The sequence below is a fragment of the Phalangium opilio genome, unplaced genomic scaffold (assembly GCF_054372755.1).
Source record: "Phalangium opilio isolate 3A_F unplaced genomic scaffold, DU_Popi_V2 ptg000089l_1, whole genome shotgun sequence".
NCBI lineage: Eukaryota > Metazoa > Arthropoda > Arachnida > Opiliones > Phalangiidae > Phalangium > Phalangium opilio.
The window spans coordinates 7,269,576-7,281,577 of record NW_028324194.1 but is presented as its reverse complement, the minus strand read 5'-3'; the positions used below and the strand labels follow the sequence as shown (position 1 = coordinate 7,281,577).

Sequence of the window (12,002 nt, the reverse complement as noted above, 5' to 3'; positions counted from 1 at the left end):
ATATGGCCAACGCCGGACACTTTGAAAAGCATTGCTCTCATACAATAAACTCCTGATTTAAGCAAGAAACTGAAACTGTGCTCATTTTACTACGGGGCGTATAGGGGAAAATGTCATGGAACATTTTCGGTTCTAACTGTACTTCTGTTCTGACACCCTCTTTTGAAACACACTGTATAAACATTATGTGTATTGTTTCTAGTATTTTTAAAGGTCAATTCGGGTGTGGCTTGTACGTAAGGCACGCGACTACTAGAACAACAAACACTAGTTGCTTTTGAATTTAGATCCATCAAACACACCTAAATCTATCAAAATGAGTTTACTTATGGGTGTTTCAAAGTTTACTCATGTAAATACGAACTTTTAAACCCCTGAGTGTTTAAAGGTTTTTTGGTTTGTTTACTAAAAATAGTATCTGTACCTTCGAGAGCTCAGAATTGAAGAGATAGGCAGTAAGATATCAGGAACAACAAATCCAGGGACTGAAATGGGGGCCTTTTACAAATGTCTTACTTGTAATTGAAAAAGAAATCATTTTAAAAGTTTTGGTTTCTGATAAAGCCGTGAACCACTTGTTTATATCATAGAGCAATATGGTTTGGAATGGAAAGTTTTGACAATTCACGTCAAAAAACAAATCGTTTGAGTTCTCTAACCGTTATCTGCGGCGGGGTGAGTAGTGCATTATGGGTAGGGGGTGTTCTCTCCTATTGGGTGATTAAGTGCCGTCTAGTGGGACTAACCAATGAGCACTGGGGCAGGCAAATTATTAACCAATGTGATGTGTCTACTATCTAATGTTCCCCAAAGATGTCGCTCCATCGTTAACACACAATTCACTCCCCAATTCTCGGCCATCATGTTTTATTTTTTGTCCCCCAATCTTATAATTTGTCTACATATTTTCTGTAAAATCACGTGATTAAAGGGACTGTAAAATCGGCGTCGGCGGGTAGGTAAAAATTATTTGAAATACGTCATAGCCACGTGCCTGAGGAAAGGCCTTCTTTACAGTCCCTTTAAGAAGAGAGGTTGGCTTTGTTTGCGAGTAGACGAAAAATTAGACCAATAATATTAAGGGAAACACACTTTTCCTCCTTCAATGGCCGTCAAAACCTACCAGAGACCCGGGGAACAAACCCTTTAATTAATGTTTTCATTGCATAATGGAAATCAGTTTCCATTCCTTACTCTTTCTATTCTTTGTTATGAATATCGATTTTTGCACGTAACCCGTCAAGAAATTTTCTCCATAGATTTTCATAAGACCGCTTGACTTCACATTAAACAGCACAGCGTTGTTTCTACCAGATTAAATTATAGTTTTTGCAAAACTTGGAAAATGCTGAAGCACCCGAAAAACATCATTAGTTCAAGCGCAGTATGGATAACCAGCAAGTATTTAATTTTAATATGGTTCATCTACGGTTTTATCTACGTCCATTATTTCACCTTAACCTGGCTGTTTCTGAAGAATTCACGCCAGCAAATAGAGCTCTCGTATTCCTTGAAAATGTACTTCACCTTAGTATCATGCACCTCTTTCATTATCAGCCTGTATTTTTTATTGATCAAACGCAAGAAACTTACGATACTCGTCGAAGATTTACTGGACGCTGTGCATTCAATTAACGTACGAAAATACCAAGAAATTTTCACGCGATTGGAAATATATCTCGGTGTAGTTTTGATCTACGCGACTGTTCTTTCGGTTTTGGGCATACTTGGTGTGAACAAGTGCAACGCGTTGTACAACGAGAATTTGTACGGAATGTACACTTTCGGGCAAAACGATACGCTAGTGCCCAAATGGGTGCACAAGAATGTTCTCACGGCTACTTACATCCTGTACACGTTTGCTCCTATTGGTTTCAGCCTCTTTTTGGCTTTGAGTTTTACGGTATTCTTAAGAGTAATCGGCGTCATAGTTGATGACTTGAAAAGTACCATATCCGATATAAACGTTACTTGCGAAATTGGATTCAACTCGATGTCGAATTGGCGTAAGAATCATTTAAGAGTTTGCGACTTGATTGACCGTACTAATACCATCTTTGAGAACTACTTGTTCATCTGGTACTCCTTGACTTTAATCAGTACCTGTTCAAACATTACGATCTTCATCGTGGAACTTCAAAACTTCGACCCAGTTAGCCTCTCATACTACTTCTTCGTCAATTTTCAAGATTTGTTCAATTTAACTTTCGTCACTCTGACCGCGGCTAGAGTCCCTGACACCATGGAATCTATAGTCGAAGACATTCCCAGTTTGGCGGATAAAGCCTACGAAATTGGGAAAGATAAGGATGTCCATTTGATGTACGAAGCAATTGTGGCCAGAAATTTTGGGTTCAAAATGGGTGGATGTTTTGTTATCACGAAAAGTTTATTTTTATCATTTTTGGGGCTGGGTGTTACTTACGCCGTGGTGGGGGTTCAGTTGTTTCCGGATTTGATGAAAGGCTATTCGGGTAATAGCACTTGTACTTAAAGGAAAGCATATAGTGTACTAAATAATGTATTTTATTTTAGCTGAAAATATACTGTTAATTTGTGTAATATTTATTCTATTTTGACACTCAATAATAGTTTTAATTTTAAAAGTAGGAATGGAGAACGGTTAGTATTTGCTTCAGTTTGACTCATAGCCCAGTATAGAGCTCCTCCCTTCAACACGTAACGAAAAGTTTAAATTATCTTATTAGCTCACTTAAACTAAGTTTTGATGATTTTGCTGACGGGGACGACGAAAAATACGTAATTCCTTTTTACATCTGTCGCTTCTTTCATACCCCTCCGTCCCGTGGAAGGGTGTCCGGGACTTTGACGCGCGCCCAGATTACTCTCAGCTCTGTTCTCCATTCCTACTTCTAAAATTAAATCTATCCCTGACAATATAGTAGTTACATTATTACTGCAATTAAATATCTTAATAAAGCCTATATTATCAACTTTACAAATTAAAATAACAAACTTACATTTAATTGTTTTTGATAAAACTCGGAAATGGCACACCTTGAATAGTTACTTGTTAGTTTAAAAGTGTTCCGAAAAGAAACTTAGCTGTAGTTTTTTAGTTATACGATGGAGTGGACAACCAAAAACCCCATACTTTTTCTATAGGACGCTAAGCCTAAAATTTTTTTATTTAACATTACGGAAGAGTTTCAGGTCATATCTACAAGGGCCTACCGGCCCTGTTGAATGAGGTAGTAGTATTATAAACCCGTAAATAAAGATACAGCTGTCTTCGAAAACGATCTTTATTTTGTGTTCTTCTAGTAAAAAGTACAAGCTTCTTTGTTAATTTCGTTATAAAACGCTATTTATGAAGTTTATCCGTATTGCTTTAGTAACTTTACTATACTCTGTACAAGAGCAGTTTGCAGTGAGCGCAATGACGTAAAATTGCTCTAATTTGTAAAAGTAAAATTATAAATTCGTGAAACCTTCGCCTTTTTATAACAAATATCAGCACCAATTTCTTCTTCGTAAAACGGAAAACCATAATTGAAAATATTTGTAACAAATTCCTTTCACTCTAGGTAAACAATTCTAATACTCTGTAGTACCGCGAACCATTAAGTTTTAATATTATTAATTAAATAATTTATTTAATTAAATTTGTTAATAAAATAAAATGAAAAGTTGGTTATCGAAGAAAAAAGATTATTTTCGGTATTCGTTATTGTCCTTGGAGCTTCAGTGAAAAGAAGATATTTCGAAAAACACTGGCCAATATTGTCAAATTCTTCGACTTAGTTTTATTGCCTTATTTAGTGACGTAAAAGTTACGTAACTCTCTCAAAGTGGTACTCATTTAACCATTTTAATGGTGATTACGGAAACGTCGTGCTAAGTCGTAACTAAACCAGTGAAACTAAAATTGAATCCAGGATAATATACGAAGGTCTTCGTGTTCTCCGATAGTAGTTTTCTCGTATGTGGCAGCTAGGCATAGTGAATTTTGCCTCATTTTAGTTATTTAATCTATTTGGGAGGAATATGTTTTGCACTGTTTGTTCGTGAAATGTTTTTTGTTCGGTATCGGTCATTATAGCTTGTTTTTTGTATTTTTTGTTTTTGGCTAATAGGTCCGCATCAAGAGGCGGCAAAGGATGGTTACTGTCATTCCCATTAGATGTATGACAGATATGCATTGAATCGTTGAGGCTGAAATGAAGTAAAAAAAGGCGTTTAAAGTTCTAATATCGCTTTAGAATTAATGAATAAAGTTAGAGACAGTGTTACCGGAATGGCTTTGAGTTGACCTTTGAACGGGGTCAGCCGTGTCAAAGTTGATATCGATTTGAGCGGGAATGGAACTTCGAGGACGACTCTTGTCTAATTAAAAGAAAATTAAAAACATCCCATCTTATTAATGAGAATAAATATTTTTATGTTCTAAGTAACGCAAGGGATAGATTTAATTTTATTAGTAGGAATGGAGAACAGAGTAATCTGGGCGCGCGTCGAAGTCCCGGACCCCTTTCTCCTGGAAGGGGGGTATGAAAGAAGAGGCGCGTCATAGCGACAGAAGTAAAAAGGAATTACGTATTTTTCGTCGTCCCCGTCAGCGACGTCATCAAAACGTAGTTTAAGTGTGCCAATAAAATAATTTAAATTTTTCGTTACGTGTTGGAGGGAGGGGCTCTATACTAGACTATGAGTCGGAATGAAGTAAACACTAACCGTTCTCCATTCCTACTTCTAAAATTAAATTTCTCCCTGGGAATGCAAACGGTGAAGATAAAAAGTTTTACCTATAAGAGGTCCCTGAGTTTCTTGCAGCGGGACTAAGGAATCCATTTTCGAGGCGTTTGTGAAACTGCCCACTTCTGAAATTAGTAACAAACACATTAGTGACCAATTAGGATTTCGTACTGTTTACACTGATTTCTTTTACACGAATCTACGGAACCTAGTTCAGGAAATTGGGTCAGTAAAAAACGAGAGGCAGATCACTCTAATCAGTGTTTAAGCCTGCCTCTTGCAACTTTTGGAGTGGTTTTTATTTTCATGTGTTTCCATCATACGGGTCAGAATTAAGACGGACGAATACTTTTAGAACCGTAACTTAATATTGTGGATCCCATTTTCTTTGACACTTTCCGTTCAGTTCGACTCATATTTATGTACAAATAATTATTTGGTGGCTTATGCGGAGCGAGTGATGGGCCTCTCGGGATTGGAACATTGCTTCAAATATGTAGCATGCTTTGAACGAACACTGTGTTTAGGGAAAGCGTTAGATTTTTCAGGGCAGTGGTCAAATTCGTTGTAATTTCTATAATACTATAAACGTATATCAACGTGGTACAGGAGGATTTTCTACTCCGCGGGACAAGCACATTAAAGGGGTTACGGACTTGGGTGTATTTTAAAGGGGAGAGCGATTACTGACCACCAATGTTGGAGACGAATGGATCGTAAACCAAAGTTGGTTTCGTAATAATTGTTGGTGGAAGAATTTCTGTAATTATAATAAATAACAAAAAAAGCGAAAATAAACGTCTTGTGGTTACGACCCTTCGCAGGTTACACCACAACCCCCCGTTCTCTGTTTACATTTCCTGAAAAGCGACTCATCTGAATCATGTGCTCTGTACTTGGTGACAGACTTTCTCGGATCATAGGTGATCAAAGATTTATATGGTTTTAAGTGGAAAAGTCCGTTGCGGCTAAAAACGTTGGTTAGTATTTTAATTGGAAAAATTGTTGCATCTTGTATTGAATCTTGAAACTTCACACGCTTTAACAGTTGATAATATCACGTGATTTGTGAAGACATAGGTATTTGCATAAGTTTATTAGATATGTTTCATAAGTTTGACACTTCCTATACTTCGTATAAGAGTTAGTTCGAGAACGACGCAATAATTGACTACACTCGGTTAATTTTGCAGTCCATCTTCCTATTTAGTCTGTACTAAGCCTTTGACAGCGCCTCACCAGGCGTCGCTTTACCCAGAATCTATGACCTACGTCACTTCATGACAAGCTCCAGTTTGTAACCAGTGACAAACTTATGAAACATATCTTATGAACTCATTGTCTTTGTTTTTAGAATTTAGTAATTAAACTCAAATACAGTTAATTGTAATGTTACGAGATTAGTGAATATGGCTTGTCGGTCGTGTGGGTGAACGGCCATTTCTACCTGTATAAATATAAATTGGCTTCTTACCGTATAATCGAATGTATCCCTCTTTCTCTCCTAGAAGATTTTTCCCGACACATTTGTATGAACCAAAGTCTTTAGAGGCGAGGTCGTTAATGCGCAAGCGCATGACAATTTTGTAGGAATCGTCCGTTTCACTCAAATGGAACTTTTTGCTGTTGAGGAGTAGTGCGCCGTCGCTGCGTATCCAAGAGGTCAGAGGTCGAGGCGATGCCTCCAAGATGCACTCCAAAGTGACATCCGTCTTTAATGCCGAACCCACCAGCTGGTTCGGAACACGGATTTTAGGTCTGACTGAATTCCATCGTGATATCATATACCAAAAAGTATTAAATCAATTCAGTATTTTTGAAAGATATAAAACGTATACTGTTTCTATAAAATGTAAAATTAATCTCAATCCACAACTTAATTGGGTAAGAAACTCTTGATTGTCGAGTGGCAAATGAGTTTTTTAAACATTCATTTGACAAAAGCAAATTTAAGTTATGACTATTTTTTAAAAAAAGGGTCCCAAAATGAAGCTTAAAATTTAGGCGTGTCGACCATACTCACAATTAACCTGTAACAGTATTCTTTTGCTGACGGAAGGAGGGATACCATTAGAAGCAATGCATAAATAGGCTCCCATGTCTTCTCGCGTCGCTTGAGTGATATTCAGAAATTCTCCTTCAATCGTCCTCGCTAAATATAAAACCTAGAGTTAGAAAATATTCTAACATATCAGGGATAGATTTCATTTTAGAAGTAGGAATGGAGAACCGGGTAATGTGGACACACGTCAAAGTTCCGGACCCCATTCCACGGGACGGATGGGTATGATAGAAGAGGCGGGTCATAGCGACAGAGGTAAAAAGGAATTACTTATTTTTCGCCGTCCCCCTCAGCAACGTCATCGAAACGTAGTTTAAGTGAGCAGCCAATAAGATAATTTAAACTTTTCGTTACGTGTTGGAGGGAGGGGCTCTATACTGGGCTATGAGTCGGACTGAAGTAAATACGAACCGTTCTCCAAATGTTCCTTTTTCTAAAATTAAATCTATCCCTGAACATATAAACGATATAAAAAACCAACACTTTTTAATTTAATCATAAGTTTATAAGATATGTTCCATGAGGATGACACTACCTATACTTCGTAATGCTAGAGACTTATACAGCTCTAGCTAGTTCGAGATCGACGGAAGCGAGAATAGACCCAACCAACAAATAAACAAGTTTGTATTGGTCTCGTCTCCATCTAAGGGATAGGATCACGTGACTAACGAAGTTGACTGTAGTACCATCTGTCGTTGAGCGACGAAAATAAATCTCTTCTTTTTCTGGTTGGTCTGGTCTGACTTTTGAGGTAAAACAGGTTCTGCGCATGGCAAAATCAAGCCAATCTGGTTATCCCTTTCTCGCGTCAAAACCCGTGAACGAGATCTGAGCCGTTATGAAAATTTTGCTGGACTTCCATCTTCCTATTTAGTCTGCATTACAAAGCCTTTGACAGCGCCTCACCAGGCATCGCTTTACCTTGAATCTATGACTACCTCCCTCACTTCATGGCAAGCTCTCAGCAGTAACCAGTGACAAACTTATGGAATATATCTTGTGAACAGTGAACTTATGATATATTTGTATTTTTTGAAAGGCAAAAGGCAACGCTATATTATGATCGATAACTCGTTTCCATTATGAATTTTAACGAGCTCGTTCGCGGTTGATTCAAAATGATTCAATTTTATTTTGTAAAGGCGCCACGATTTTCCAAGAACTAGTTTCGAGTTTCCCTCAAGCCCAGGCGTTAAAGCCCGACCATTGTAACTGGACTCTTTTATCTGGAGCCCTAATTATCTTGAGTCACTTCCGTGCATTAGTCGACATTCGATACTTTCTTTGGACCAAAGTCAAAAAAGATGTGTTAATGGTTTATTGATGCCTTATTTTACTCCTCAAGCAAGCCAGGAAGAGAACCCAAGGAACGATTAAACGCCTACGTTTATATTTTACCGCGCTCATCGATTGAAATTTCGTGAATCGTTTCAGAATTGTTTTATTTTCATTCATAGCAAAGACAAATGCGATAAGTTCATAAGATATGTTCCATAAAATTGTCACTGATTACTTTGAGCTTGTAATGAAGTGACGTAGGTGAAACGTTATAGATTCTGGGTAATGCGACGCCTGGTGAGGCGCTGTCAAAGGCTTAGTAAGTTCAGACTAAATAGGAAGATGGAAGTCCTTCAAAATTAACCACCGAGTGTAGGACTTCAATTCTCGCTTGTCGTTCTCGAACTAGCTTGAGATGTAAGTCTCTAGCATCAATCTATGACCTACGTCACTTCATGACAAGCTCTCAGTAATCACTGACAAACGTAAGGAACAAATCTTATGAACTTATGCTGGAACTAAATAATTTAAACTCCACTAGCATTTTCATTTTTATCTCGTAAGCAACGCTTAAAAAACCTTGAATAAACCAAGTGCTTTACTTTGCTTCCGACGTCCGGAAGTGGATCCGTAAAAGATCTCTTTGTTATCCTCTCTCCTCCAACTGATTGTGGGTGTCGGGTAACCCTTGGCTTCACATTTTAAGCTGACACGCCCCATCTCTTCCACAACCACGTCTGAACTCGTCTCTTCATCCACAAAGCTCGGGGGTACTACATAAAAAAAAACAATCAAAAATTAGAAACACTTCCGAATTCATAATCAGACCCCTGTTTTAGTTTTGAGAGAAGCTACCGGTTGAGATCTCATGATTTGATGTAAATCATCAAACATTGCAAATATTGCACTGTTTATCTTGTTGATTCATGTATTGTCATAACATTTATCCATGCACACGAAATGTGGTAAAAATCGCTTCAGTAGGAGCAGCTCAACTTGCTCAAAAGTGGGTTACAATTTTAACCCTGACAGATATGTTAAGTAGTCTTAGATTAGGCCCACTGTTCTATCACAACGAATTATACAGTTTTAGAGAAACAAATGCTTTAAATGTAAAGTTGATAAGACCTTAACAGCTTAAACAAATCATTATCCATTTTTAATCCGAGAAAGATAATAGCAGGTAAAATTATTCTTCCTAATTAGTAAGATTGCCAAAGGGAATATAGCATATGGCTATAAATTGTCGGAATGAGGGCATCCAATTAGAAACTTATCTTGCTGAAACGTCGTTCATAAACTTAATGATTCTTTAATTGGAAACAAACTTGTCAACTCTAGTCTTACTCGTGATGGATTAACATAATTATCACGTGGGCTAATTTGTCGGTTTTCAGCTCAAAAAGCATGAAATATAATACTGGTAATTCCAAATAGGGAACTACCAGTCTTTTTAAGCAAGCACACATACTTCTGACGTATTCGGGAAAAACGTCATTCATATTGACATACGTTCATAAGATATGTTCTATACGTAATGCTAGAGACTTACTGAGAGCTAGTTTGAGAACGACAAGCGACAATAGAGTGCTGTCAGTTGTGACGTCAGATCCAAGGTTAAACGTCGCGAGTCTGCCTTTAGCAATGGGCCGCCATGACAGTTACCGTTTTTTCTTTATGGGAAAACAGCATGGGTGACGTCACACCGGCGCTTCTGACAGCACTCTATTGATTGGCTTCACTCGGTTAGTTTTGCAGTCCATCTTCCAATTTAGTCTGCATTACTAAGCCTTTGACAGCGCCTCAACAGGCGTCGTTTTACTAGAATCTAAGACCCACGTCACTTCATGACAAGCTCTCATTTACCAGTGACAAACTTATGGAACATATCTTATGAACTTTCATTAAACCTTGATCTTAGATGTATCATGTTTATCAGCCAAAGTCCTTCATCAAAGACCGGAAGCATGCAGTTATAGGATATGTTCACGCTTACCCATAACGTCTAGAAACCCTCGTTGGCTGAGCATGGGTTCAGTGTTCATTTGGCACATATAGAATCCTCTGTCATCGGATTGCACTTTGTTGATGTGGAGGAACCACTGTTTGAAATTGTTGTGCGTGATTTTGATGCGATGATCACGAATTATGACGCGCGTGTGAATCGTCAAAAGAGTCTGACTGTCCACTTTGATCCAGGCAACCTTTAATACACAAAATAATACCAAATGACCTTCCATTCATCGAAAAAAAATCCCTCCAACAGAATTAGTAACTTAAGCCTATAAATTATAGTCGATGTACTGCAGCGCCTCAATTTCTTCGGCGGCAAGCGCCACCTAGGGAATATTTTGGAACAGAAAAACCCGAATGAAAAAGGAGCTTAAACTGCTAGGCATAATTGGTAGGAAACTTAGTAAGTAAATTGACAAAGTCGTCCACATTCTCTTGACAGTCTCACTATCTGTTGTTTTGGTACTCCATTACGTTCAATCATAAGTTCATAAGATGTGTTCCATAAGATTGTCACTGGTTACAAACTGGATCTTGTCATGAAGTGAAGTGGGTGAAACGTCATAGAGCCTCGTAAAACGACGCCTGGTGAGGCATTGTCAAAGGCTTAGTACAGGCTAAATAGGAAGATGGATTGCAAAACCCAGTGTCGTCACGAAGTAGCCCTCATTACGAAGTGTAGAAAGTGTTATACTTATGGAACATATCTTATAAACTTATGTTTGAAGTGATATTCTCTGCGAAGACTCGGTTTAGTGTTACGATTCCTGTAGGCCGCATTTTTCGTTTTTCCATTAGTCGTATTTATGGCATTGATTTGAGGGCATCGAGCAGCGGCCTAAGTAGAACATCAGTCTCGGGGAATTGCTCTCTCGAGTACAAAAAGAGAAGTAAAAATAACATCTAGCGAAATGTCGCTACTTAACCTTAATGGGCAAAATACTTCAACGGGGTCCACCAAGTTAAGAGGTCATCAATTCGGATAAATCATATCGTCATTTCCCTGTCGCAACAAACACTGATTGTCCTTCTAATGAGAGAAATTACATCACGAGAAAGAAAATCTTTGCCGCGAACAAGAAAACAGGTTGGGAAAGCAAAATTTTACCTCTCCGAGTAAAGTTATAGTGGGGATTGGAACTCAGGTAGAATAGTTCTGCTAACGTAGTGAAATACAATTTTCCAAAATTCTGTAAACTGTAAACTTGGTGCGGAAATTGCGAACACGTTTATTGCGATTTGTAAACTGCACTTTAGTGTAAAAACAGACATACAGAACGTCCAATTTAATACCTCTCCCTGACGTATATCACTCAGAGAGGTAAAATTATGCATTAGGTTTTTCTGTTTATTCGCGACGCCTCATATTGGTTTAAATGCGTTGTGGGGCTGTTAACAAATTAAGTATATCGTTTCCACTCTTAACATTACAAAATTAGTAAACAGCCACAGCCTGCCCAATTACCAAGAAGCGATATCTAGTTTACTAGGGAGAAGGTATAAGATGCCTAAGTATTCGCTCGCCATCCATTGTCCCAGTCCCCCTTTCAAAATACAAGGGGGGACGTAAAAGGAGGCCGCCGGGCTATTTCGCCTCTCCTCAGTCGGAAAATATGACTGTAATTTTCGTCATTCGCGTTGCGCTGACGTGAGTTTTCAAGAACCGATAGATGCTGCTTGTAATTTAAAGGCGGGGATTAACTCCGGACCTACGTTTGAACTGGAGATAAAGCTAGATTATAATGTGGCGTATATATAAACCTTCTCCCTAGTAAACTAGATCTCGCTTCTTGCAATTACTTTGTTACAGAAAGCACAAACTAAGACCGTATAATTTAATTATAAAATAAGCTAACCAAAATAGAACCCTTCACAAGCTTGAATTTCTACTCCAATCGCTATATTTTCTCTCTGTTTTATGCTTCTTCAG

At 38.1% G+C, this 12,002-nt stretch overlaps 1 protein-coding gene across 2 annotated transcripts in view; it reads right to left on the bottom strand.

Annotated features, from left to right (window-relative positions):
* Positions 1 to 3,250: 3,250 nt before the first annotated feature.
* Positions 3,251 to 12,002, bottom strand: part of LOC149647312 (lachesin-like) — a 56,763-nt gene continuing 48,011 nt past the window's right edge. The window contains exons 3-10 of one of the 2 annotated variants that reach the window (XM_089850178.1): positions 10,056 to 10,263; positions 8,662 to 8,832; positions 6,740 to 6,868; positions 6,191 to 6,478; positions 5,408 to 5,476; positions 4,767 to 4,841; positions 4,255 to 4,347; positions 3,251 to 4,176 (exon numbers count right to left, since the gene is read on the bottom strand). In XM_089850178.1, coding sequence (XP_089706304.1) covers positions 4,091 to 4,176; positions 4,255 to 4,347; positions 4,767 to 4,841; positions 5,408 to 5,476; positions 6,191 to 6,478; positions 6,740 to 6,868; positions 8,662 to 8,832; positions 10,056 to 10,263 — 1,119 coding nt within the window. In that variant the 3' untranslated portion in view covers positions 3,251 to 4,090. The remainder of the gene's footprint in view (positions 4,177 to 4,254; positions 4,348 to 4,766; positions 4,842 to 5,407; positions 5,477 to 6,190; positions 6,479 to 6,739; positions 6,869 to 8,661; positions 8,833 to 10,055; positions 10,264 to 12,002) is intronic. The other variant, XM_089850179.1, reaches the window with a different exon arrangement.